This window comes from Pocillopora verrucosa, chromosome 14, assembly GCF_036669915.1.
Source record: "Pocillopora verrucosa isolate sample1 chromosome 14, ASM3666991v2, whole genome shotgun sequence".
Classification (NCBI taxonomy): domain Eukaryota; kingdom Metazoa; phylum Cnidaria; class Anthozoa; order Scleractinia; family Pocilloporidae; genus Pocillopora; species Pocillopora verrucosa.
This window is the reverse complement of record NC_089325.1, coordinates 12,547,012-12,574,078: the sequence shown is the minus strand read 5'-3', so window position 1 is coordinate 12,574,078 and position 27,067 is coordinate 12,547,012. Positions and strand designations below refer to the sequence as shown.

Sequence of the window (27,067 nt, the reverse complement as noted above, 5' to 3'; positions counted from 1 at the left end):
ATGCAATAATGTAATACAGTGAAGAAAATTGTTTTTGTACGTCAACATAGGCAGCTATCCATTTAGCAAGGCCTTTGACCCTTCTTGCTGTGAAGAAAGTTTGAGACATTTTTTTTTTTTTTTATCGAATGCGTTTGTTTCCACCGATCGCAAATTGAATTATTCAGTTGCAAGAGATTCGTATGCTTTGGTTTTGCGTTATCTATGAAAAACCCTCTCAAGTTTATTTTAAATAAGTAATCACGTGATTTTCTCGTGCCCTTGTCGGTCTTAAACAGACACTCGTAATCCTTTTCTCCAAAGTCTTTAAATAGAAATCGCCCTACTGGCGCATGTAATTTTGTTGGTCCTTGATAATGATTACTCTTGCTTATTTATTCCAAATTGTTCTTGAAATCATGTGATTTCAAGAACATTAGGGAAGAATCTTGTCTGTATAAATTGATAAACGCAACGAGGGTAAGGTGAGCGAAGGGATGATCAAGGCCAAGGTTTGTTCGTTCTTAAATAAATTCACCAGGGTCAGTGTGGCTAGCTATTTCGCCAAAGGGAATGGAAATTAAAAATGTCGAGAAACTTCGCTACCTATTCCATGACGGATGGGCTACGAAGAAACCCAAGAGACGAAAGAATGGAAGCCGTATTCTATATTTGAAGCACCTGCCGTTTTAAGGCAGTTGAGGCGAATCTCTATTATTGATACCAATAACGGAACATTAACTCGACGTTAGGTCGTAACAACAGGGGCTTTGGCTCGAAGTATAAACCTGAACAATCACCTCAAATGTGAATAGATACCAATTAAGTCAGCTTACAAACCAAATGACCCATGGAAACTCATTCCGCTTTTTCTGGCATCAAGCTACCAGTAGCATTGCTTACCTACTCCTTCCACCCCTCCCCCCTCAGGCTGGAATGCTATTGCAGGTTAACCCTCACCTTAAAGAGAAACAGACACTACGAGAGTAAGAACACATTGGAATGATCCAGTCAGGGTTCTAACCCGCTAGTTTCGTCCCGGAGTCCTGAGTGCTAATCGCTAAGCAACTGCGTCCCAACACATTTCACCGCAGGGGGGTGGGGTGTCCTTGGACTCCCCCCTCCCGGCTAATGACCAAAATCACTGAAATAAACCAGCACGATACGTATGAGTGTCATGTTATTCCTTGGTAAGAAATATTCACATATTTTACAATTTCGAATGCTTAAAGTTTTAGGTAAGAAGAATCAGGCTCGATTTCTGCTGCTCTACCGAGTCCCGACATCATGGGCTCATTTCCCGACCAGCGACTGGTTATAGTCTCTGCAATGATAATCCACTTTGAAACTTTTACGACGGTGTCCCCAATGTAAAATGTTCAATACGAACAACGTCTTTGCTGGTTATGTCTTTGACTTGACGACAAGATTGCAAGCAGGCTTGTGTTTGCTCCAATGTTTCACCTGGCATTCCCTAAGAGGAAAAAAGCCAAAGTTAACAGAAGTAAAAATTTCCATACACCGTAGACTAAAGTCAGTCTGGCAAATTCATGCATGTGAGGTGTTAGGTTTATATCGGCGATTATTGATAAAAAGATTGCCATTAGGCAAAATGAAAAACCATCATCATAGTCAATCAGAACAAAGGCACAAAGGCGTTCACATGGAGCGAATCAAAACTCAAAATTCATACACGTGACCGGCAACAAGCGCGGGAAAAAAGTGGGTGGTAGGTTTTTAACTCTTATTGGTTGAGAAAGGCGCGGGTTTTCTTGACCAACCAGAAGCGTGGTAAATAAAAACCAAAGTACGGTCATATTCGAAAGTAATCCAGCCAGAAATCCGTAGTCAGCGCTAGGGAAATGGAATCTCAACTTCCGGCTATCGTCCGTTTGCTTATAATAACCTCTCTATCATTTTACCTCTTGCAATACCATTCAGTCTGACATCTTGAGCACCGCTTTGTCGCTGGCAGACCACACGAGGCACATTTTGGAGGCTCGCTGACAAGTTCTTCCAGCATGTCCAAATTGTATGTATCTGCCCACCTAAAAACAGACAGATCCACATCAAGATTCCTTTAAGTCTGAGAAGAAAGCGCAATGTGGAGTATTGGTTTTCGCAAAGTGAGGAAAAGAGAAGAACCACGAGAAAACTTTTGGAGCAAAAAGAGAACTAACAACTAACTCAAATCACAAACCCAACAAGCGTACCCCTTTGAAAAAGAGTTCCTCCTGTAGCCAAAATTTAAAATAAGTGCTCTCCGCTTTAAACGAGTAATTTTGTTAGCCGAACTAATAGACAGCACAGTTATCATTCAAGTACATCAAAAGGTTTTTAAACATCTTTTTCAATAACATAATTGTAAGATTTGGAGTTATGAAGTATAAAATAATTATTGTCAAGTATACTCACATTTTAGCCTGCTTTTTAATATCCTCCGCTGATGGCGAAAAGAAAGCCTTTTTCTGGTATTTTGCAAACCTCTCCCATTTGCCTTGATTATCCTTTAAAAGTTTCTCTCTAATTTCTGGAACCTGGTTTTATTTTATTTTTTTTTTATAAATTAGAAAAAAATAATAATGAGAGAGGGGATCAGAGAAAGTGAACAAAACGTTTGGCTTTTAAAATCAAGCACAATTCATTTACCTGTTCTAAAATAATGTCCTTTTTTATTGCTGGTGGTTCCATGATGGACAGTTGCTCAAGGTATCGTTGCAGATCAATCAAACTGGGAATCTGATCCAGAAGAACCTCATTCATAAAACCTCGTAGCTGAAAATAAAGTCGAGAAAATCAATTGTCAACGACAATATGGACATCACCTTTCAGTCAAGCTGCTGATTAAGACCACAGGGGTGGATTTAGGAAGTTTTATGTAGGGGTAGGGGAGGAAATCCAAACTTTGATTATAGTCCAAATAAGTTAAGAAATATTTTAAGACATGTTAATTCTAAATGCTCTATGTTGAGTATTAACAGTTGATCCTGTCACTGCCAACATTTTGATGACAGACAAGTAGTAAAAGGAAACCCATTGGTCTGAGGGAGAGGGGGAGGGGGGAGTTCTGGAGCCTTTGAACCTCCCCTCCAACTGGATCTGCCCAGACTGTACCAAGTATATAGTTATTGCTAAATAAAAAAAAGATGTCAGTGCAATTACCTTTAATATTTGCTCCTTGCTATAAGAGTTAAATTCATACTTTCTTTGACAGTCTTCATTCATGAGAAGTTGATGAATGGCAAGCCAGACCTAGGGATAAAACACAAATTTTAAAAACACAAAATCTTGAATTTTTTTGGTCAAAATCCTAATGCATGATCTCTCTGTTAGAAACAAATTGATTCCAAACGGAGACTAGAACTAGAATAAAAGTGATCAGCATAAAGGAAAATATAAATTAGGAGATTATCAGTTGATCCAATAACAAATTTCCAAGACTAACATCATAATTATTGTTTGACCAATAGAAAGGAGATTTAGTAAATAAATGAGATCTTGTGAGTGAAAGGAAAAACTTACTTGTCCCTCTGTTTTGCTAAGCTGAAGTCTTTCTCTTTCTGATATCTCTTTCCAAGCATTATCAATGAATTTCTTCAATTTTCCTGGAGTTCAAAAATGTGAAACCATTAAAATAGATCATAAAATATGCACACCATAATTTCACCTTTATACAGGCATACAAGCAGGACTGAAGTTATTAGAGACTGTGAACTGGCATAAGCTGCTGCAATGGCTTGCCATTTAGGGTGTTTATTTGCATGGTCTTTATTTTCCCACTGTTGCAACCCAATAATTCTTAAAAAGCAGCTCTAAATGTTTATGAAAAGGGTCACCTTTGTCTCTTTTTATCCAAGGAGGATTTTCTACCAACTGAACAAGCACTACAGGGGTATCTGCAAGTGTGAAACAGAAAAAAAAACTGAATTTAAGGGTGTCTTTAATTCTCTTAGTTAAACTGCTATCTCTCTACATATTCAAGCACATGACAAGAAAAACACTTGTATTTGACATACACTGAACAATTATATAGCCTATTGAGTTCATTTTCTTTATGAAAAATTCAAGCTAATCATTACAATTGTATTTATCAAGGGATATTTTGCTTCTTAAATTTTGTCATAGCTTTAATTAATTGGTAACAAGAATCCTTGCTGCCAATATTATTCTGACTGTGATCATACTCTGGATTAACCCTATAGCTACTAAGAGTGACCAGCATCTAATTTCTCCTTACAATATCACCCTTGAATCACTCATTGAGGTCACAAGAATAAAGCAAATGATCACCAATGAGACAAGTTCCTCATTGTTAAACTATTTCTCCTTGTAAGCACTTTAAGAAATGAATAGAGAATGTTTTGGAGAAAAAGCTTGCTGAAGTGAAGGTGTGAAGGTTTAACAAATTATCAATCAGTTGTAAGATTACAGACCAAATTGTACTCCTCTTAGTCAAAGTACTATCATGACAATAGAGACAGGGTAACAAACAGTTGACACTTACTGTGTGTGTTAAGTAGCCTTGTCGTGACACTCAGAGGTAGACTACAAAAAAAGCAGATCTTTACCATCACAGGCCTTATGAAAGTTTGGCAAGTGAATGGAAAAAAAGTTTAAAAAGTCAAATTTTCTGTCTAATTTGTAATTCACCTTACCTTGATAAAGAGTCTGTGATGTATCTAAGAATTGACACAGACTTGACACAAACAGTAAAGAATATTGTTTTATCTTGCTTCTTTAACTCCTGAAAGAAAAGAGAGAAAACTTTCTTACAAAGTCACTTTTCAAGGCCATAGAGGGGGTAAGTTTCTAAACAAACTGCAGTGCTGTGTTGGTGGGAGAGTATAGCAGGTAATTTAGTGTTAACAATTGAATTGAAAATTTGAATTGGCCACCATAAAGAGTTAAAAGGCTGATATTTCAAGTGTTAGCCCTTCGTCAGAGCAATTGATGAGGGGCTGACACTCAAAATGTCAGCCTTTTAACTCTTTATGGTGGCCAATTCTCTATTCAAAGTGTCAGATAGGCATTAGGAAACAAAGACTTCTGTGGCTAACAAAATTCTGTGCTAAAAATGTGATGCCTAACATCATTATCTACATTCTTTATACTCTCCTTGATACATTTCCTTCAGTGCTGATAAGGAGAATTTGTTCAACAATCAAGAGGTCCTTTAGTTGGTATCATTTCCTTTATTCTTGTGGCCTCAATGTGTGATTCAGGGAAGATATTGTAAGGACAATTTAGATGTTGGTTATTCTTAGGGGTTTAAGCGTTAAGAAGTGGTGAATATATTACCCAATTATTATTTTAGCACATAATATTCATATGGTTAAATAACAAAATACCTCTATGCTTGAAAGATCATCACTGGAATCTGTCAATTCTCCATTACTAGAAACCTCATCATGTCTGTAAGTATGGGTTTAAAGTTTTACAATCAATAAAAAATCAGTTGCTTGTTTCAAAGCTTGCCAAAAAGAATCATATTAAATTGAGAGCATAACACAAACTGACAAATATGATTTAAAAAACATCACTGATGTTCCCTAAAAACAGTCCAATATGTGGTACATACTGTGCAATAAGTAGTGATATTCTTCTGAGGCAGTAATCAGCAAGGTCAAGAATGCTGTCACCAGCTGCTTCACATGCTTCCTATGGATACAATATATACCCCTTATGAAAAAAGTATGAGGTCTGTACTGTAAGCTTTCACTTTAAATTGATAATTCTAGAGGATTTGCATTGCGAAGACACAAATTGCAAACACCTATTACTCTCCAATAGATCTGATTTTCCAGTTACCATAATTTTTAAAGTACCAGTAATAACCTAGATCTCGGGCAGCAACACAAAAGACTTGCTTGCATACTAGGGCTATTTATAGGAAAAGCTGAATCAATATACATGCATTTTGATTGGTTCTCAATTGACTTATGGTCTGTTGAAGGACAGATGATACCACTCTCAACCTTACCTTATGATAAAGAATAGTTTCCAGCAGGCTTATGACTGTTGCTTCATGAAAAAGCTACAAAATGACAAAAAAATGACAACCTTTTTAAAACTCAAATATAATTTTAATTAATACTAACACATCAAGCAGTATTTTTCTTTTCTGCTGCTTTCCAATTTATCATTGCAATACCACAAAACATTTTTTTTAAGTTAGGAGATTTTTGAGCTGCCGAGAAGCAGTGTTAGTCACAACTTTCACAATGATCAATACCTTTCACACTGTAGAAGATCTTAGTTTGTAGATCTTAGGTTATGTTGTTATTATCTCAAGGGGATAAATGGCCCACAATAGCATGCATTTCTTTGCCCATTTTTTTTTTTGAAGCCCAAAGTGACTGAGAGTATTTATGTCTATCCCACTTACAGGTAGATGGCTCAAGCCCAGAACCTATCAATTTAGGATTCAGCTTGCTAAGCGTTATGCAACAATGTCTTCCAGATGCAAATTTCAAATTAACAGGAATACCTAAAACTAGTACAGATTGTAAGGAATGTTAAATATTCAAAAGAATTCTTAAAAGATTATACCATCAGGTGAAAATGAGCATGATTGTAAAACTTACCACAAAGTAAATAGGTAAGGTTGTTGTTGGGTTGAAGCCTAACTCCAAGATTTTTGGAAACACTTTGTCTTTCCAAAGCTCCACTGCTAGCAACTCGTGAATCAGAACAGGGATCTGTTTGCAAGAAAAGCAACCAAGGTAAACTAAGCAAAGTCAGCAATGGAGCTGTGCAACTAATCTGGCTGGAGCTCATCCTTGCTTTGAAATTCCAAGCATTAAATGGTTGAGAGTATTTATGGTATGCTTGTTACCTCAGGTTATTCCTCTTCCCCTATTTTTTATCCCAGCCTTTAACTCAAAAGAGTGACTAACAACTGATTTCTCCTTACAGGGTTGTAATATACCTTTGTATACAAAATTAGCACGACTACTATGGTTATTCTCTAGATGGAATGGTTTTTGTTTGTATCATAATTATGTGCAGCTTGTACTTAAAAATAGATTTATTCATAGCATGTGAGAGTTTAAAAAAAATTACACCATTGAGTTGCTTAATAAACTTTGTTCTTAAAAAAGAAAGCTTGCCTTGTCCGAATGTTTGGAGCAAGAAAAGCCCCACTAGAGGAAAGATACAGTATTACCCCTGAATCAAACATGAAGGTTATGAGAATAAAGGAAATGATCACCAAATAAAGAAGCTCATGATTGTTATACAAACTCTTCTTGTCAGTGTCTTAGGGAATGTATACAAAACAGTATGGAGAATATGCATACTGATGTTAGGGCGTAAGGAGGACATGACAGAGAGGAGGCAAGAATGAAGTGACTTGCCCATTAGATCACAAACATTGGCTAGCCCTGGTCTCAAACATAAGGTTTTAAATCAGATTGTGATCATAATACTGACACAATCCATTCCCCAGTCTGCCAAGAGTGCACAGTTGCAACTAATTTGCAAGGAAATATGTAGCAGCTTGAGGGGGGAATTAGCATTAGCATTCAGCAGCAGATCCTGGAAGTTGAAGGTCAACATCTAAAAGTCTGGAACTCATGAGTGTGTGCTTGCAGTAGTGCCTCTGGCTCAAGTAACAGCTATTCATGAAATGCTATGATTCTTACAAATATACATCATACAAATGTATAATAACATATTCATGAAACTAATTATTTATTAATTATCAAAGTAATTATTTTTTACCAATTTAATATTATTTGTTATAAACAAATGCTATGAATAAATTCAGTTGATTTTGAGTGGGTACCTTTTCCAAGGTTATCAGCAGTTCCTTGATAAATTCATCTGCCTGCGACGAAGCACTTATGATGGCCTGTTAAACAAATAAAACAAGAATCTTTAGCAAGCCCTTAGGTTTTCATCTAATTTTGCACAATTTACAGGTATTTAACAGATGTTTTACCCAATAATGATTTGCCTAAGGGCTATCAACTAAGCACACAATCTCACCTGCATGTTAAGTTTTTCTATGTATTCATGTTGACTCATCCATCTGTAAAAACAAGAAGGACAAATTAGTTAATAATATATATACCTTCCTATAGCAACAAGTCTTACTAAAAAAATTGAGTGATCAAAATCTGAAGTAAAGTGCACAAAGCTCTTAAATAAAACTTAATATAAGCTCACTTTGGACTTCCTATTTCCTTCAAAGAATAAGTTTTTAGCTCCTCTATGTACAATTCTGCCTCTGAAGCTAACAAAACTTGCTTCGTTTCCAAGTTCGAGTTGCCCGCCATTTTGTTTTGAAAATTGCCGTCATGGAAATACCGCTGGAAGACAGCAATCTTCTGCGGGCACCAACATGGTCCAACATGGCAGACCAGACAGAAAGTTCGAAGGAAGAACATAACACCAGTGCTGCCAAGGTAAGGATTCCCGCGGTTATTTTTTAGTCCGAGGAGATTTTTAACTTCTAACTTGCATCTTTTATTATATGAAAATTAACCTATTATGTTCTTATTGATAAAATTTGTTAAGAACACCAAGCACTCAGAAAAACAGGGTGCCTCAAAGTGTGATATAATTTTGAGGAGCAGATGCCGTGGCATTCGTCTGTATAAAAAGATACTTAGCTCTCCTCAGTCATCTACAGAGCTAAATCTGAATGTTTCGTTATCCCTCATGATAGGCATATCACTTTTTGTTTGTGTGTGTGATCGAGACTTATGCCCCATTCACACCAAAGCTTAAACATGTTTAAAAGTTGTTTTGTTAAACACAGTTTAATTCTTTTTTTCTTCATAGAAACTATTTAGCCGAATATTTTTGACTTGAATGCAGCACATTGGAAATGCAAGTTAGCAAGTACTTGAATCCAATGGAAAATCAAGTTTTTCAGTTCTCTGTTTATAATTTTCATTCAATGAAAACCAGTTTAACAAAACATGTTTTGCTGGTGTGAATGGGGTATTATTCAGTTAACCTTTCAACCCTTTAGACTGATTGGCGTCTGTAATATCCTTACAGTATCACCCTTGAATCAAATGCAAAGGTGATGAGAATAAAGGAAATTATCACCAGTTTGGTCAGTTACTGATTGTCAAATAAATTCTCCTTGTCTGTGCGAGAGGAAACGTTAAGAGAACAGTGTGGAGAATATTAATATCAAATAAATGTTAAGGTTTAGCTAAGGGTGAAACTCGGGTGCAGTCCTTGTTGTCTGGACATACCTGTGTCATTCACTGGTTAACATCTTCATTCGCATCATTTTGAATTTCCTAATTTGTTATGGAATATTTGTTACTCAAGGAACTTATCTAGCTCTGGAAACCACCCAGCATTCCTTTTCATGTCTTAAATGAACTGAAAAGTTTCCCTTAAAGTTATGGGCCTGAAAAGATCAGAAGAGTTAATAAATAAGTTAATGAATTTAAAATGAAGAGGAAGGAAAAAGGTGATCTGTAATTTAAAAAAATTCAGTGATAGGCAGATAAATTTTCTCTTAGATCTTTGCTTTAGTTACTGAAAAAAAAAGAAACAGTCTGAAAGAATTGTTAGCACTGTTATTCTCTTTAAGGTGAATTGTCTCTCATGTTGTAGATACTTTTTTATTCACAAGCATTATATAAAAAAATATCTTTGATAATTTGCATTTCATTTTCCACATGTTGTCTCATAGACTCAAGAACTTTTGAAACGGTTCTCCAGTACTGTTTTTGCATTTGACACATCTCCAGACACGAGATACGTACGATGCGACTTTCCACAGTGCAAGCAGCATTCAGAAGCCTTGCAAGGTATTGTCCAAAACAGGACTGCATTACTTACAAAGATTAACACCCATTAACCCTTTGACCTTTGACATTGACTAACAACTAATTTCTCCTTACAATATCACCCTTGAATCAAACATTTAGGTTATGAGACTAAAGGTAACAATGACCAACTAAAGAAGCTCTTGATTGTTGAACAAATTCTCCTCTTCAGCACCTTAGCAAATGTATAGAGAACAGTATAGAGAATATGCATATTGACGTTAAGTGTAAAAAGTTAAAGGTTTGTTGGGTAGGGGTATAGTTAGTTGCTTGGATGCAATAGATGAATTTGTTAAGATTCTAGAGTAAAATCTGCAAAACATCCTAGATTGGATCCTATTTGTTTCTTTCATAGTTAAAATCACTTTACCTGAAATTTTAGCCATTTATCTTCTAGGGAAGCCTTGCTGGCTCCTCAATACCATAAAGAATGTAAAAGTTCTAGAAAGACATGTTGGCAAAGAAGTTCATCATTATATGAAAGAAAAGGATTCTGGAACTGATGATGAATTCAGCAACTCTCATCTTGTTGATAGCAATGATTTTATCGAGAGGCAATGGTTACCTGAAGGCGTCAGAAAGGTATGGCTATAATTAAGAAAAATATTTAATATTTAATATTTAATACCATTAGTTGACACAAATAATTAGTTTAAACAATTTAACCCTTTAACCACTTCACTCCTCAAGGTGACCAAAAGAGGTTTTCCGCAATCAATTTCAATACATTTCCAAGCAAAAAAATTGAAAAGAAGAAAGGAAAAGATCAACCAGGCAATATTGTTTGATTTAATACTAAATCATTGGAGCTTAGGTTGTAAGAGATGTATGGCAATAAATGTAGAGAATGAATGAAATGATTATGTAAATTGTGAGATTGCAAGGGTTAACCCCTCATGTTAAAGCATGTAACATTTCCTTGCAATATGTATATGTTATCTACGGGGCAGGAGGCCAGTATGGGAAAAAACTGTGCTAAGGTCTCCAGTAAGACCGACGGCGCAGTTATTTTCCCATACAGACCGACCTAGACCAGTAAATAACTTACTATTTATTTTTTTCTGCTGGTTGGCTTTTTTCTGTTTTTCTGTGCAAAAAAAGACATCTAGACTGTATTGTAAAGAACTAGACTAGGTACAAGCACACAATTAGCCAATCAAATTTGAGGATTTACAATTCTGGCCTGCTGAAATGCTTCAGAAACAAAAATGCAATATGTTATCTTGGAAACAGATGATTACTCAGTAGTAATAAGCAGTAATGCATGTAGATCATGAGTGATGTGAAAATGTGTTAAGATTAAAATTTAAACACCTTTCATTAGTTTAGCCTTTCATTCATTACTTTTATTTTTTTATGCAGTGTGTTCAAACTTATTTTCTATCTTTCGTATGGGATAGCTTATCTTTTGACATCTCTCTAGGTGCTTGCGGTGTTTAATTTAAAAGACCCGCAGTCCCAGTTTGGTGATTGGATTTCCTTGTTTCTGAAAGCTGCTCTTCTGGCTGAAGGTATGTGATGCCAAAATATGGGGTGAGGTGTTATATACTAACAGGGTAGTTTAGTATTATCAACTGAGTTGATAAAGTAAGTTGGCCACTGTTAGCCTTTCGTCATCACTCTGAGGAAGGGCTTATGCTCAAAATGTCAGCTTCAAAACTCTTTACAGTGGCCAATTTACGTTAGCGACTCAGTTGATAATACTAAATTACCTTGTTATACTCTCCCACAGACTCAGCACCACAGTTTCTTAAGAAACTTACCTTCTGTTATATATTAAGTCCATTCTTGAAGGTTTATTTTTGTAAACTATAGTTTCAGTAAAAACACAAATGCAATATTTGTTCATCACTGAACACTTTTGATGGTTAATGATAAGACACATTGTAAACCAGTGAGCAGCGTGCTGGACTCTACCTGTGGCTACTTAGAGGCAAATAATCAGGCAAGAGGGAAATAAAATAGTGGTTTCACTTTGACATGAAAGTTTAGTAAATGGGTGAGAGCCCTGCCTCTCTCACTTGTCAATTAAACTTTTGCATCAAACTACAACTGCTGTTTAATCTTGGTCTTGCCTGCTGACCTGCCTATGGATCTCTGAAGATGTGTGGCCTTCAGATGTAAAGGTTTTGAATCAAGCCCTGGCAAGGGTTATAACAAGTGGTGTGTTCTCAGGCAGGGTTCTTAGGCATTTACCTCTTACATTGTCTTTCTTGACTTCCGCTCAGGAAGGTTAATGGGACCAGTTAACTGTCTGTGAATCTTCACGATTTTCTGGGAAGAAAGAAACCTGTAATAAACTTGCATCTCATTAAGGAACAGTTGCTGTTGAAGTAGTGATAAGTGTTATCACTTCACTCCACCATTTCTGAGACAGACTCTTGTTGCTACATGTATGTACTATAGTCTTGTATGTAGACTTTACTTATAGTTATTGATGTTAGTTGGTCAATCATCCAGGGACATACAACAACAATTGTGTGGTCATAACTCAGAACTTTGTGAGTCGTCAAGAACTAATGGAATCCATTACAAAGCTGTCATTCTTGAAAAGTCACTGGCCAACAGGTAACAATCACTGAGTGTAAAAGTTGCTTCTATTAATCATTCAGCCATTTATTAATTATTTTGATTGGTAAAACCATGATTTAAATTTTAAAAAATGCATTAACAATATTTTTGAAACATGAATGAAAGACAGTTGCATTGTACAGGCTGAGATCACTTATGAGTAACAAGTAAATTCCATGTCGCTATGGGTCTGTACCGTAATAGATCACTGATGATCTTAAAATGTGGTAAGAACAATACAGGCACACTCAGCTGTGCCATGTGTGCCACTTTTGTTTTGTACCACATTTCCATGTTGTATGTGAAGTATTACTGGGCAGATGCATGACAACATGGAATCATAATATTAACAAAAAAGGGTTCTTTCCCTCTTTAAAGCAACCACCTTTGATATCAATTATCATCACATATGCCAATTCTTTTAAAATTAAACACCTAACAACCCCAGCTTGATGGTTTAAGGGTTCTTTACCTTGGTAAAGCAACCACTTTTCATGCTAATTATTGTCACATATGCCAATTCTTTTAAATTAAACACCTAACAACCCTGATTTGATGGTATTAAAAAAATTTCATCAATAAGAAATATTGGCTATTTAAATTTGGCACTTGATATAAAATGTGAGCTTCTCTTACAGTTGAAGTTGTTGCAGTATTGAGCTGCCACTCAAGTTGTCAAGGTCAAGTTTTTTCATGCACTCCATTTGCCATTGGAAAAGAAAGTGGATTCGAAGAATTTTGTTCTCTTCACGACTTTGTAATGGCCTGCCAGACAATGCTGGAAGATGCTCTGATGGCTACACACATCTCATCTTGTTTCACATTGAAATTAGATTGTTCTCATGCAGTAAGTTTCTTTCTTATTAATGATTGAAGAACGGGAGACACTGGATAAAGAAATCACTCCATTTCGTCATGGTGACGAGTTGATGCAGAAATTTGCTTTAGGTCGAGAAAAATCTTCACTCTTGTGACAGCTTTCAAACCTCAACAGAGTTAGACAAGTTAAACTTGGTTTGAATTTGTGCAATGTTTGCTATGTTAAAATGTGTCCAGAGACATCTTTCTGTGGTGGTAAGCATAGAATCTGTTTCAAAGTAGTTGATTGATCCTTTAAGAGTCCCAGCCTTTATGCTTGGAAAGTAGAAATTTAACTCACTAGAGTTTGTTCTAGAGGAAGGCTACGGTGCATTGTTCCTTAATTTCTCAAATCATCCTTCGGTATTCCAGATTACTAATCTTTAGTGTGTACAAATCTCGATGAATTTAGGATTGGCCTGTGGATGCTGATTGGCTGAAGACCAAACTTCGTTCCATTCTTTGCGGCAGTACAAAAGAAGTTTACGAGACTGGTTCCCAAGTTGCTGATCTTCATTTGATGCTCTCGACCATGGTTTGCAGGAAAACGACAGGCACATGTGGTACACGACTGAAGGATACCGTGAACAGAGCATGCACCGAGGGATTTCCAGATCTAGCACGGGAGATGGGATTAGGGTTCTTAGGCTGTGATAATGTCGAGGAAAGGCTTTCAACAGAAGGCAAAGAAGATCAGGTACCACTGTTGTCATATTTTTTTATTGGTTTTGCATTAATTCACTTCGTGATTGGTCCAGAAAACTCGCACCATTTTCTCCGCCAATCAGATGCAAAACTAATACCAGCCGCACCTTGGCCTCTCGCGTTGTCCCGCTGTTCGAGAAGATTGCTTTTTTTAACTTTGAGTTCTCTTTAGTTCGTAGTAGTACTTTCCCACGCTCTGATTGGATTGGTTATTGGGATTATTTTGGTTTTAGTTTTACCAAATTGAATCAAGAAGCGCTGCAACACGGTTGGCAAAGGAGGACCTCGAAGAAATGAAGGCAGAGTTTCCTCGAGTTATTCGGAAAAAATTCTTAGGCGATCTTGGCAGGCAGCGCTATGTGGCGGCAGATGACTTTTAGCGCAAAAACAAAATGAAAATTTTCGATTCGGGACATAACGTTTCCGGTATTTTTATGTCGCAGGAAAACCGGCAACATCTTGTCGGGACCGTAGAAATGTTGGGTGTAAAATGTTTTTGCCTGCCATTTTACATGTTATCGATTGTTACTGCTGGCCTTTGGTACCTTATCTTTTTAACTATATTCCTTTTTACAAGAATTACTTGCTCGTATCTTTTTTGTCACCCATTTCTTCTAGGTCACTCCTCCTGGTTTGGTCATGTCATCCATGAGAGTCGTTTTTCTTGTCGAGGATGACTTTCCTTCTGCATCAAACCGAGAAGCTTACAATTCCTGGCAGTTTGGATCACATATTGCCTTGGCTGATGCTATTGTTGCAAATCTTCGAATGCGCAAAGCTTCGGACGTGAAATTCGAACATATGGTTTTCCAATTGAAAGGAGATGAAGTCCACCTCTTGCAAGAGTCACTGAAGAATTACTTTAATCATTTGCCCGAAGATGCTCTCAAGGTATTCTTCGTGGCAATAGGGCCCATGTTTTCCCGGCCAAACTTGGACCTTATCAGGCTGATAAAGGACTGGAGCGATCTCAGAACACGTGATGTTTGTTATGGGATTCACTTTCAACATGTTACAGCTATGCAGGCCTTTGTAATGAAGAATAAGCTCAAAGAGGTTCTGGGCAATAGCGAAAAAATGTCTGGTAGCGGACATCTTGCGGTGACAGGGCTTGTCGAAGATGACAACAGAGACTGCTCTTCCTCATTCCCAGTACTTCTCTACATGATTCATCTTGCCATTGGGGAGAACGGGAACCGATTAGCTGGGAAAGGAATTCCCTCAGGTGAGAAATTAGTAACCATTTCAATTCAGTGTCGTGAAATCAAAACTAAAGTGACCAACGAAAGATTACAACGAATCGTAGATTAAAGATTACAACGAATCGTAGAGGTGTTTTCAAAACATTTTTGGTGACCAACCGTAACAAGTAAAAGTAACCAGTGGGAAACGGGTGCTTCAGAGGGAAAATCTCGGCTCCACTGCACAACAGACAGCTTAAATATCGAACCATTAGGGTTACTTTGCACGGTTAGGCCGAGCACCAGCGTACAGAATATTAGAAAGAACACACCTGTTAATCTCTTCCTCTCGCATCAATTCCCATTTTACGGATCGTTTTTCTTTCCAGTTTTGATCTATATACGGTTACATGCGAGAGTAACTAAAAAATAAAGTTTATTTCATATTAAGACCAGTAAAATACTGTTTTGTCGTGTTAAAGTAGCTGAAGAAAACACCAGTTGCTATTGCCTCTGGAGGACACTGGTCTTACGCTCGATTTTGACTTAGATCCTTGTCAAGGACTCTCAACGTCTGCTATGTAACAGTGTTAAATATTGTAGAACTTTGTACATTTTTAGCCGTGTACAGCAAAAGGCCAGTTGGACATGGTTTGTCATCTTGGACGTTGGAAGAAGTGTACATGGAAACTTGCCACGTGTTGTCAGGCTTGAGCAGAAAGTGTGGAATGCATTTGCTATCAGCGGCGCCAACGCCTGTAGAGTCGAATTCTACGATTGAAAAATCTGGGAAAGCTTACCACGTGACTTCCAGTGAAGGAAACGAGGTGGAATCTGTTCACGAGAAAGGAGCTTCCACTTATATGTCCAAAAATGAAAGCCAACCCCCAGCGCGCAATCTAGAGTCAGATTCTTCCTCTTGCCTAACATTACCTTCAGTGGTATGCACGTCTATGATAGACGAAAGCGCTTGTGAATCGTTTCACGACAATTTTGGGAATGAAGTGTCAAGCAATGTGCTTACTACAGAAGTGAAGGAGCAAGGCAGTACGACAGGGCAGTGTGAGACACCTACAACTTCCAGTGTAGGGGGAAATGAAGATAAAGTTGTACTCAGCTCTGGTTGTAACACTTTAACTTGCATTGAGGCGTCAGCTGATGAAGCGTTTCACGATAAATCCCCTTCATGTGACGGTAAAATTATAGCAGCTTCAAGCTTGCCAACAGGGATCAACCACAACGATAAGCCTTTGGTTGAAAACGTTCCCATTATTGAAGGACATGATCTTGGTGATGTCACGATTCACGACATTTCATCATCAGCTTTAAACTCTTTGTCATCAACTAATACGCCTAGAAAAGATTCAGGATCGTCAAAGGAAAAAGATGGCAACTTTATGACAGATCATAAAAAGCATAGGCTTGTCGAGGAACCAAATGACGCGACGCTTTTGGAGAATTCACCTTCAACGTTCAGATTATCTGCGACCGTACACAAGAATGCGTGGTCCAAAGAGGAGGAAGCAGACAATGCTTTGTGTCACAATGGAATAGAATCCATGATTTGCAAGGATGCATGTATAGCTATTAGCCCTACATCAGGCACGAGCCAAGATGGGGAGGGCAAGAGTATAACAGAGGAGAAAGGGGAAGTGGAGCTTATTGACAATGAATATGTCTTGCGTACGAATTCAGAAGGTGTGATGGGTTGCGACAAACTGAGTTCAGCCGTTATCTCGGTTGGGGTTGGTGTAAATTTAGAAGAGGTGTCCAAGGATGCAGAAGGTACAATGTACAGAGCTGAGGATGGGCCTCGTCTTGAGAATCTGATGTCAATCACCAGTTCTGATGCTACAAGCGTGAGCATGTCGATGGCTGAAGGAAGCTCCATGGAATCTGTGGTCGATGAAAATGCCACCACGATCCCTTCCCCATGCTCTGGAAAATGTGGGGCAGATGATCATACAATTCAGGAGAAGAGAAAGATGAAGAAGAAGAATAAAAACAAGAAAAACAAGAAAAATAACAGGAGTAAGTCATCGGTAACCGTCAGTGATACAAGTTCCCGCACTCTGCCAAATGGAGTGCAAATGAAGATCTCATACCGATCATGGCTTCAGAATTTTACGGATTATTGTAAAGGAAGTCATGATGTGGAACACACAGAGGTCAAAACTGACGGATGTAACTTGAAATACTCTTTAAATATGGAAGATGTTTGTGATTATGCCACCAATGCTGGTGAAAACGCAGGGGGAGAAGGCAGTTGTGGAAGGAAAAGGTCTCTATCAACTGAGGAAGTTTGTGACGTAGCTCAAAGTTCGACGAAGAGAACAAAAAGTGAATCTGATTCTGATTGCAAGGGAACGAGTGAAGATGAAAGATCCATTGGCACTAAATGGGATAAAAGCGACGATTTGCCGTTGATGGCAAATGTTGATGAAGTTCTTGTGTATCATTACATTCTTGACTTGTCTGTGGAATTTAACGAAAAAAGTATGAAAGGAAACATAGTGTTATTTCTTGAACCTCGCAACGAAGAGGTCACTAAAAAGCAATTTCAAATGACGTTAGACAGTACCTTAGTGAACATTGAATCTGTGAGCGAAGTTGTTCTTCCAGATGATTTCCAAGTAACATTTTGCCGACATAAACAAAGCGGCCTCTTGTCACACGAAACAACTTCATCCGAGGTACCACTCGGCTTCTTAGGGAACATTCTCGGCGATAAATCCCACACGCCCTTGCCGTTTAAGGGCCTGTCGTATTCAGTGTATGGTTGGTGTGTACAGATTTCGAAACCTGAAGCAACTGGCAAGGCGTGGCCCAGATGTGTCTGGATTAAATACCACACTAGTCCAGAAGGATCGTCATTGACTTGGGCGACTGACCAAGATGGCAAGTAAGTGAGGCGTCGTCCTCGACCAGGGACGGGTGGTTCAAAGCTGGGTTAAGACTACCCAGGATTAGTGTAAAATCTGACTTCAGATCTGAAAGCTTCAATAGAAAATTCCGTATAATTCTTTCTGCCTACAGTTTGATGAATGGATGCTATAGAAAGAGTGAAGAAAGTTATCTGAAACAGGCTTTGGAACAAACGAATATAGAGACCCAGTTATCAATTGAACCCTTAGGTAGCGCCAATCGGCCTTCGAACAACTGGGCCCTTATTCCTAGTTGTAACTTTTTAACTTCTGCATATGATATAAATTCGTTATCTAGAAAACAGTTTAACAGAGTAAACGAACGATCAGTTAGTTGGTGAAATCCTGTCTTGATACAACGCCGAACGCTCCCCATTAATTTGTGAGGAAATTTAGAATGGCCTGGAAATTTCCAAGAAATTGAATGATTTCAAATTGTATTTTTTTCTGTGCACCAGGCCTTCTGTCTACTCACCCGGTGCGTACATCAATAATCGTTCTCTGATGCCATGTCAGGAGCCTCCGATTGCCATGTCAACATGGCAGGCATCGATCCACGTGCCGGAGGACTGTGTTGTGTTAATGAGTGGGAACCAGTTTGTTGGGAAAACCACCCGGAATGATACTCAAGGTAAGACTTCAATTCTTTCATTTTCTGGTCGGTAAGGATGGAGAAGATTGAAACGGATTGCAGGCGACTAACTTGAAATCTTGATAGACGATAGATGGAAAAATCGTGAGGTAGCTAAATGGCGCGTGTATGTCGATCAGTAAATGCACGGCCGCTAGAAACAGAGATATTGGTCTCCCTAATTCGGCGAATGGGAGGCATTTGTCAAAAGCTATTCGAAGTGTCATTGGTTTTCCTTTACTGCCTCAGTGATCGGCCAAAAATGTTAGTGCCGTTTGATCAATCAGATTGCGTTTTGACGAAATTATGGACTCGACTTATACTCTGGATGGGAATTTAAATTGCAGAAGTCGTCGGAGAGAGTCGTGAAACTACTGCTCATTTGTTCCTAAAATCATACCCAAGTGTTTAACAAAAATCGGCATCGTGGATTTTCTAGAAGAAACCTTTTTTTTTTTTTGTATCATGTTGCAGTGACCTACCACTATGAGATGGATTGTCCACTGCCTTGCTCAACTCTGGCCTTGGCTGTGGGGTGGTGGGAGTGCCGGCTATCTAGAACCGCCGACACTAAAAACGGTGATAATCCCAATGTGCCGGTCACGTGTCGTTTGTTTGCTCCGCCCAGTTTGATTGACAGGGCGGCAGAGGAGTTGCTAGAATACGCGCCTAAATTTCTAGAAGCTTCCTGCGAGTTGTTAGGTCCTTATCCATTCAGACGGTTGGACATGTTGGTTTTGCCAAAGTGTTTCGCTTGCATGGGACTCAAAAGGTTGGTTTATATTCAGTTCGTTCTCGTTTTCAAGATCCGCTCTTTCGTTCCAGACCAGTTGCTCATAACTAGTTCAAAATTCCTCTTTCTTTTATGTCGTCCAAAACCTTAACCTTGGAAATCAATCCAAGGTGACTTTCATCTCTTTTTTTTTTGTCTTTTAGTCCCAATCTGGTGTTTCTGTCCCAGTCCCTTCTTTCTGGTGATGCGAGCATGCGCGTGCGACTGGCACATGAGATCTCGCACGCCTGGTTCGGGCTCCTGGTTGGCGCCAAGGACTGGAGCGAAGAATGGCTTTCAGAGGGGTTCGCCACGTTCATAGAAGAGAAGATTCAATCAAAGGCTGAGAGGGTACGTGGACAGTTCGTGTTTCTTACGCAAAATAAGTAAAAATAAATTCCCGACATTGATAGTGGACAACTATTCACCGAAGTGGAGGTGGTGGAAATTTGCCGAGACACGAAGCGGTGAATTTTTACCGCTTTCATTTACGCTTGACCGAAACCTTAACTTTTAGACGATAAGATTGGAGACTAACAATTACTTACGTCCATACTTAACCTTTTAACTTCCAGAAGTTATTAACATGTAACTTATGTACATTATAAGAGAGAGTGTACTGGAGAGAGGCCGAGTGGTAAGGGCACTGGTGGGATCCTGGGTTCAAGTCTTCCTCTCTGCTGCTCACTGAATTTTATCTTTGTTGCCCTGAGTTCTCCTTTCTGGCTACGCTTTGTAAAATGACCGGTTGGCCTCCTTTTAGGAACCAATCTCTCTTGCTAGTATGGATACTTGTTTTAATATTGGTATTTTTTCAGCGACCTCAAATGCCCCATATGGGCATGAAGACGCTATGCTTGCGTTTTTTTTTTAGCACTTGATGATGGTTTTGTGTGCGCTCGTTTGTGAGTTGCGAAGGTGCAAGTATCTCCCATCTCAAGCAGCCACTCATCGCTTCAGCGCACACAAAACTGCCAACTACGCAGGCTTTGAGACATAGTATTTTTGTAACCTGTGTTCTGCTGAATTTGGCGAATTTGTTTCTTCCGCAGTGGTCTAGGGATAAAGACAGATTTTTTCGAGAAATGAGGCAAATTCTCCGGCACAGATGTTTATTGTCTGAAATCAAGGAGTGTGATGACAGTCTCAAGTGTTTGAGGTAAGAAAATCGTAAAGAAGAAATATTTGGAGAGGCAAATAACAGTGACTTACAAATGAAGATTTAGGCACCTTGCTCTAAATGCTGTAACCAAAACCAAGGAATCGTTGAAATGCAGAATTCAAGACAAGCCTATAATTTTGCATGTAAAGCTAACTAAATGGGATGTTTTCTTTTCGTTTCAGGCCCAAAGTCGCCAAACCGAAATCTGGTAAGAGCCTTTCCTTTTGATTATGGTAACAACTGACTCTAACAACAAATGAATCTGAAAAAAAACCCGGGTAATTTATTATTATCAACTCAGTATTATCAACTCAGTTGATAACGTAAATTGGCCACCGTAAATAGTTTCAAAGCTGACGTTTCGAGCGTTAGCCCCTCTTCAGAGCGATAGACGAAGGGCTAATGCTCGAAACGTCGGCTTTGAAACTCTTTATGGTGGCCAATCTACGTTTTCAACTCAGTTGATAATATTAAATTACCTCGTTATACTCTCCCACCGACTCAGCACTATCGTTTCTTTAGAAACTTACCTCCGTTATTAAAAAAACTGTCTAACTTTTAAAGTAGCCCCATAAACGCTTGTTTTTATGATTCACAGCTATTTCAGCAGCCGAAGCAGTTAAGAGGAGCTCGCGTCAGTCTGATTCTGTGTCTATCAAACCTCACACTGTGGTCCAGTTCGGTCAAATCTGCTCCAGAAAATGGACACAAGTTCATTACCTCAAGGTGCGCCCTGTTTACTTATTGTTCATTTGTTCAGGGAGTGCAGGAAGCCGTGACATGGTGGCCTAATGGTCAGTGCACTGGACTCCGGATTGAGAAGTCCGGGTTCGAGACCAAGGCGGGTCGTTGTGTTATGTTCTTGGGTTAAACACATTGCCTTTCTCCACCCAGGAGTTCAACCCCTTCATCCTCAAAATCTCATCAGTAATCCACCTTACTGTCTGCTGTTCAATTCAGATGATTTGGTATAGGATCAATTCATAATCTCCTTTATTCTCACTATCTGTCTGACTGATATTGTAAGGAGAAATTCAGTCTTGGTCAGTCATGTCAGTCAAGGGTCAAATGGGTACGGCGAAATTTTGGGTTGGCGGAAGGAAACCTGTGATGAACCAGCCGTGAATTAACATGCCATCCTGGGGTAGTAAAGAATTCCTAGTCGCTATATGAAACGAAAATCGGGACAGGCTCCGGCACAAGTGCAGTCCTTACCACCCCATACAACCGCTCTACAACAGCGTAGGGCCGTATGATCATGTCTTATTTCCTTGCAGGGATACTTTTTACTTCATTGCATGGCGACTATGGTTGGACTTGAGGAATTTGATCAGTTTTTGTTTGAATATGTCCAACATTTCAGAGAGCAACTTGTTACTTCAGAGGTAAGTCCGGTGTTTATTTTTATGGCTTAAGATTCAATGAAGCTGCTGTGCCGCAATAGTGTAGATTCTCATCCCATTAAAAAGACTGTCGGAAGTAAATTTTGTTCATCGACTTAAGTATGAAATAAATTGGTTTGTCCAAGTATAAGGATGAATTCTGCCTCGGTGAACCTTTACTTGTATTAGTGTGCCAAGTCTATTGTCGATTAGTGTCCGGCATAGTTAGTATGAGTAATCTCGTTTGTCATGAAGTTTTGGTATACGGTGTAGATACACGGGTCAAACCTCCAGGCAATTTAGGTATGAAGTATTATAGTTTTCAAAGTTTTAGAGAATATTGACTTTTTAAGGAAAAATTAGTCAAATATAGCAGTATCCACAGGCAGCCCAGGTTGAATGACAGCAGTTTTTAATTTGCATATTACGAGTACCGTTTGAATTTGCATTTTACAAGGGAATTTGTGCCTCAAGTAAAAATTATGCAATAGAAATGACTATCTTAGCTTGCTTTTGAGTTATTTTTATAACTTTCTATGTAAAGTGAAAACAAATTGTTATAGGTGGTACAACTTGAAATCTAAGTTGGTATTGAAACGGCATCAGTCACAAAGAGATAGTTAAAGAAATAACTCAAAAGTAAAGTACGTCATTTTTTATATTTTTACTGAAGGCAGATTTTTATTTGGATACATTCTCCTATAAATACATTCTCTCATAAAATCCAAATTCAAAATGGTTTTTGTGAAATGCAAATTCAAAACGACTCTTAAACATCCTTAACCGCCTGTGGGCTATCAAGACTTTCTATGAGGTGTTATTAATCGTTACTTTTTCATGACCATATAGGACTTTTTTGGCTTCTTTGTTGAAAGTTTTCCCGATGTACCAAGGTAAGACTCAAGAGCTTCTATCGTAACCGTTGAATAAAGCATCTCCCTTCGTTCTGTTTTTTTGTGATACTCTAGTAACTGTGAGCTTCTTTCTTGTTAAAGAGAAATGAAGGATAATTTTATGAGCGAATGGCTGGAAAGACCGGGATTACCCAAGGTGAGTTTGTTATGTAGCTAGGAACAAATAAGCGCAAGAATAGACACTGGCTCCCCAAACTGGCTGATGAAAAAACCTGATGATATTATTAGAACCGTTTAGCAGACAAAAACTATTCAGTCGCTTCGAGTAGACTGAGAGGGCTGTGAAGGTGCCAGCCACGAGAGATTTTTCGCACCTCTTGAGTGCTTTGTTTCTTTCGTCCTGGGTTTGGCGGGGAGGGAAAGGAAAGGAGGGGTATCTTATTGTACGGTAAAAATAATAAAGAAAAGGTAGAAAACATTAAACCTGTCAAGCTAAAAACTAAATCAACAATTTTGTAAGTGTCATTGTGTTTTGGAATAAGGAATCAGTGATTTAGAGAATTTTTTTCAAAGGCCAGAAAAAATGCCTAAGTCCTCAGGTAAAATGTAATTGGTAGTTTTTTTGAAAATTTACAAGTTCTTAATTATTCAGAATTCCAAGAGAAATTATTTGATTGTTTGTCAATAATATACATTATATTTCAGCGTTGTTTGTCGTTCGGGACTAATTGAAGTGTTTCCAGCCAATAGGAATGGTCAAAGTTTTGTATGCACGCTACTAGTCACACATTGAGTTTGTGAGAATATGAATGGATCACCAACTAAAGCTAAAGAGGAGCTCTTGATTGTTTGACATGTTCTCCATGTCAGCATCTTAGGAAATGAACAGATAACAGTACGGAGAATATGCATACTGATGTTAGGGTGTAAAGGATTAATACTTAAACGGCCAGAGTTCTTATTTTTTTTGTACCCAGTCTTTTCCGAAGAGGTTTGACAGCCCGGACAATGAACTTGTTTCACAAGTGGAAAACGAGGTATGTGCGCGGTTACCTAGCTCAGGAAAACTGTTGGTATTTATCACTTGATTCATTGCCGATTTCTAGTTGCTGATCTGGTGGAATTGTCGGATATTTTTAGTTTCAGGTCTGGAAGAAACAAGACATGATTAACAAACGGAACAAGACGCTCAAATTGCGAAAGAGAAAGCAACCTCCCAGCTCCAATTTGGTGAGGGCTATTTTTTTTCCTGTAAATACAACAGCAGCCATTGTGTAGTACTTGTTCCGCTCCAAAAACGTCATAACCGTGGGTCGGTATTTTTTTCGGAACGATCCGAACCACGAGACCATAAAGTGAATGCAATTATTCCCCAGACGTACCCTTATTCCAACGCTACTTTTTTAAAATCTAAATTTAGTGCGTGTTCCTGCGGTGCGATTATTTAGAGAACAACAGCTGATTGGTTAGTGATTCTTCGGCGAAATTTTAAGTTTTAATCTCTAGTCCGAACCGATCCGAAGAATCCCGAAGTCAAACGCCGATGTAGTTCTACAAATCTCGAACGACTGTAACCGGACGGTTAGTATAACGGTTTCTTTTCTTTCTTTTATTTTCGAATGTTAGGAAGTCGCTGAACAAGTTGTTTTGTTGCTGGAAAAACTTTTGGAGCGAGAGGCGATATCCCATAACACACTGCGTCAGTTGGACAAGTGTTACAACTTATCAAACGGAAATGCCGAGGTTTGTCAGTTATTCTTAGCGCTGTTTTCATTTAATTCTTCCCTGGAAGCCGTTTCTCGAATACAACGTCCAATTTTAACCACTCTAACAGTCTTTTTATGTTCTTTGTAGTTTCTCTGACCTTCACCTTGCGTAACTAAATTTATACTTTAAATTAACTTCCAATCATGATAATTGTGTCGAGCCTCCACCAACAGCCATTTCTCAACAGCTGCAACAGTACACGAATGTCCTAAAAGGAACTCTCAGTAATCTGCCACTACAACGGCAATAAAAAACATAGCGAAACGAAGGTTTATGTAGCATGATATTCCTCAGCCCTTGGGTTTTAGGTGCATTGGTTATGACCGCGTGTTTTCATTTTGCAGATTCGACATCGCTGGTGTGAACTCGTGGTAAAACATAAGTAAGTGTGGCAAGTGTTCGCCGTTGATTTAATGATGGTTGGAGTGCCTTTCAAATGAGTATCGTAAAAACCAAAAAGATTAAATCGGCTAGTGATGCCAAAGTATTAAATATCATAAGAAACCGATGAGAACTCAAAGGGAGTGGTGCACCGTAGACAGCGTGAAGTTTGGAGAAACGTGAGCGACCGCGTCGCATTTGCCGTACTCTTACATCTGATTGGTTGAGAGGGTGACGCGATTTCTTTTTGTCCAATCACGACGGACTAAATTGCAATGGTTTTAGTTTTGCATCTGATTGGTCGAGAGTCTGGTGCGAGTTTTCTAGACCAATCAAAGCACGAACGGAAGCAAAACAAACATACTTGCTCTTACTTAAAATAGTTATTTCCCTGTTTTCTCGTTATAGTTTCACTCCAGGGTTACCAGATGTAAGGAGATTTTTGATAGAGGATCAGGTAGGTAAAAAAGCTCAAAATAGAAATTTTCTTTCTTGAATTTTTGGAAATCTCCTGTTATTGGAATTAGGAGTATATTAAAACAGTTGATCGCGTTGAAGGCGCGCTCTAATTGGCTACTTAAACTCCAAATATCCTTTGCTCTACACTTCCGAGCAACTCGCGTAGGATTTGCACCTGAAAATTTAACAAATCGACAGTGGCTTAGCGTAGTCTGTAATCTTTTCGGAAAACGATATTCGTCATCACAATGGTCAAACTTTTGTGGACTCACGACGCGAAGCCGAGTGAGTCCGCAACAAATTATTTTTTTTACCACAGTATTGACGCCAAATAAAACGATTATTTTAGTGCGTGACACGTTGACGCAAGCAGTGTTGTATGAAATCTTATCGACAACGGCAAGTTGGCCGATTAGATTGCCATATTACTGCCAATTTTGGTATTTTTGATCATTGGTGGGATAAATGAGTTAAAATCATCTTTTGCGTTTTATTATCTAACTGTTTTAGTATGCACTGAAATAACTATTTACCAGTGTCGGTGACTACCCGGGATTCTGTTTATGCGTAATTCAAGTTCCAACTTAGAGAGGCAATGAGGAGTATTTAGGCTTCAACAATGCTCCATCATGTTTTATCCTCATTTGTAGGGAATGGGTATCTACCTTTTTGGTGAATTGATCATTTCTCAGCAACCCAGACAACGCGCCTTGGTGGATGACGTTCTGGCAGAAATCGGCCCCGAGATGGACAGGTGTACTTATCGAACAGTAAAGGACATGTTGGAGGGAAACGACTAACGGCCTGGGAACCACTTGTGTGAGCTTGGCATGACAATTTTACTGAGGTCCAATTGAGAATATCGCGCTACACCCATATTTATCGTACGTTGTACTGTGTGACGGCACGAATCAAGGTTTCAATCGAAATTTATCAGGGAAATAATAATGTCATGTCACTTATCTGGTCGTACCTCACTGGGAAAACGATTGAACATGACGTTAAGCTTATCCGTGTTAAATTCAGGAAATAATTTTTCTACGATTTCTGGATGTGATCATCCGAAGTGATCTCCTGTTGCTATAAATTAAGTGTATTTATAACGAGAATGACGAGAATAAAGACTCAAGAAGAGATGATCATCTCCTTGTAAGTCATTGATGAGTGTATTAATTCATGGTAGCGTTCAACATGCATGTACTTTTTTGATACTTCAGAACTTTGCAAACTGTTTCTCGTATAAAACCCTATCAACTTTTTTTGAAAAGTCTAGTTCTTGTAAATTTCCTCTGCAGGAACTCTGAATATGCTTCAATAACATGAATATCATCAAAGATGTTGCAACATCTACTCCAGTTTTAAAAAATATGACTCCAATCAAACTCAGTGTACTCAAAATGCAAATGATTGTTTTAGTTAAATAGACCGACCAACACATTGCATTTCAATTGTCTTTGTTGATGCATGTCTCCTTTAACGTTACAGAAAAAGAGAACAAATTTCAGATTAGAAATGTCATTCATCCTCCCCTCACTGTTCCAGTAAACAGAATCCTACACACTTGAACTCCTACAAGTGACCCAGACAGAATCTTTCCTTTCCATATCAAAAAAACAAGTCATGAAAATATTAATCAGGAGATTG

General features: G+C 38.5%; 2 protein-coding genes across 3 annotated transcripts; one reads left to right on the top strand and one right to left on the bottom strand.

Annotated features, from left to right (window-relative positions):
• Positions 1–1,140: 1,140 nt before the first annotated feature.
• Positions 1,141–8,268, bottom strand: LOC131782441 (zinc finger MYND domain-containing protein 10-like). Its single transcript, XM_059099174.2, has 16 exons — positions 8,149–8,268; positions 7,969–8,011; positions 7,766–7,831; positions 6,564–6,677; positions 5,960–6,013; positions 5,558–5,637; positions 5,328–5,391; positions 4,635–4,723; positions 4,484–4,524; positions 3,816–3,875; positions 3,502–3,584; positions 3,142–3,231; positions 2,629–2,754; positions 2,395–2,516; positions 1,902–2,027; positions 1,141–1,453 (listed from the first exon to the last, which is right to left on the bottom strand). The coding sequence occupies exons 1-16, from the start codon at positions 8,256–8,258 to the stop codon at positions 1,384–1,386; spliced, it is 1,338 nt and encodes a 445-aa protein (XP_058955157.2). The 5' UTR covers positions 8,259–8,268; the 3' UTR covers positions 1,141–1,383.
• Positions 8,269–8,324: 56 nt separating this feature from the next.
• On the top strand, positions 8,325–26,884 carry LOC131782372 (uncharacterized). 2 transcript variants are annotated; one of them, XM_066160966.1, is made up of 25 exons: positions 8,327–8,387; positions 8,767–8,818; positions 9,641–9,758; positions 10,174–10,358; positions 11,200–11,287; positions 12,237–12,344; positions 12,986–13,194; positions 13,618–13,902; positions 14,529–15,135; positions 15,713–17,993; positions 18,474–18,646; positions 19,121–19,418; positions 19,583–19,769; positions 20,471–20,577; positions 20,763–20,788; positions 21,179–21,306; positions 21,858–21,965; positions 22,812–22,855; positions 22,958–23,012; positions 23,794–23,853; positions 23,957–24,046; positions 24,443–24,559; positions 24,928–24,965; positions 25,373–25,421; positions 26,074–26,884. In XM_066160966.1, the coding sequence occupies exons 2-25, from the start codon at positions 8,813–8,815 to the stop codon at positions 26,221–26,223; spliced, it is 5,517 nt and encodes a 1,838-aa protein (XP_066017063.1). In that variant the 5' UTR covers positions 8,327–8,387; positions 8,767–8,812; the 3' UTR covers positions 26,224–26,884. The 2 variants fall into 2 exon arrangements, with proteins under 2 accessions (XP_058955082.2, XP_066017063.1); XM_059099099.2 differs by lacking the exon at positions 8,767–8,818 and having other exon boundaries at positions 8,325–8,387.
• Positions 26,885–27,067: the final 183 nt, after the last annotated feature.

What these genes read in the sequence shown, in the direction of transcription:
- LOC131782372 (XM_059099099.2), top strand. Translation starts at nt 8,334, where the DNA reads ATGGCAGACCAGACAGAAAGTTCGAAGGAAGAACATAACACCAGTGCT. An exon ending in AGTTTTCCCGATGTACCAAG is followed by an intron (nt 22,856 to 22,957) that starts GTAAGACTCAAG and finishes TTCTTGTTAAAG; the next exon opens with AGAAATGAAGGATAATTTTA. An exon ending in GATTTTTGATAGAGGATCAG is followed by an intron (nt 25,422 to 26,073) that starts GTAGGTAAAAAA and finishes CCTCATTTGTAG; the next exon opens with GGAATGGGTATCTACCTTTT.
- LOC131782441 (XM_059099174.2), bottom strand. Translation starts at nt 8,258, where the DNA reads ATGGCGGGCAACTCGAACTTGGAAACGAAGCAAGTTTTGTTAGCTTCA. An exon ending in AAGGAAATAGGAAGTCCAAA is followed by an intron (nt 8,012 to 8,148) that starts GTGAGCTTATAT and finishes TTGTTTTTACAG; the next exon opens with ATGGATGAGTCAACATGAAT. An exon ending in ATATCACTACTTATTGCACA is followed by an intron (nt 5,392 to 5,557) that starts GTATGTACCACA and finishes CCATACTTACAG; the next exon opens with ACATGATGAGGTTTCTAGTA.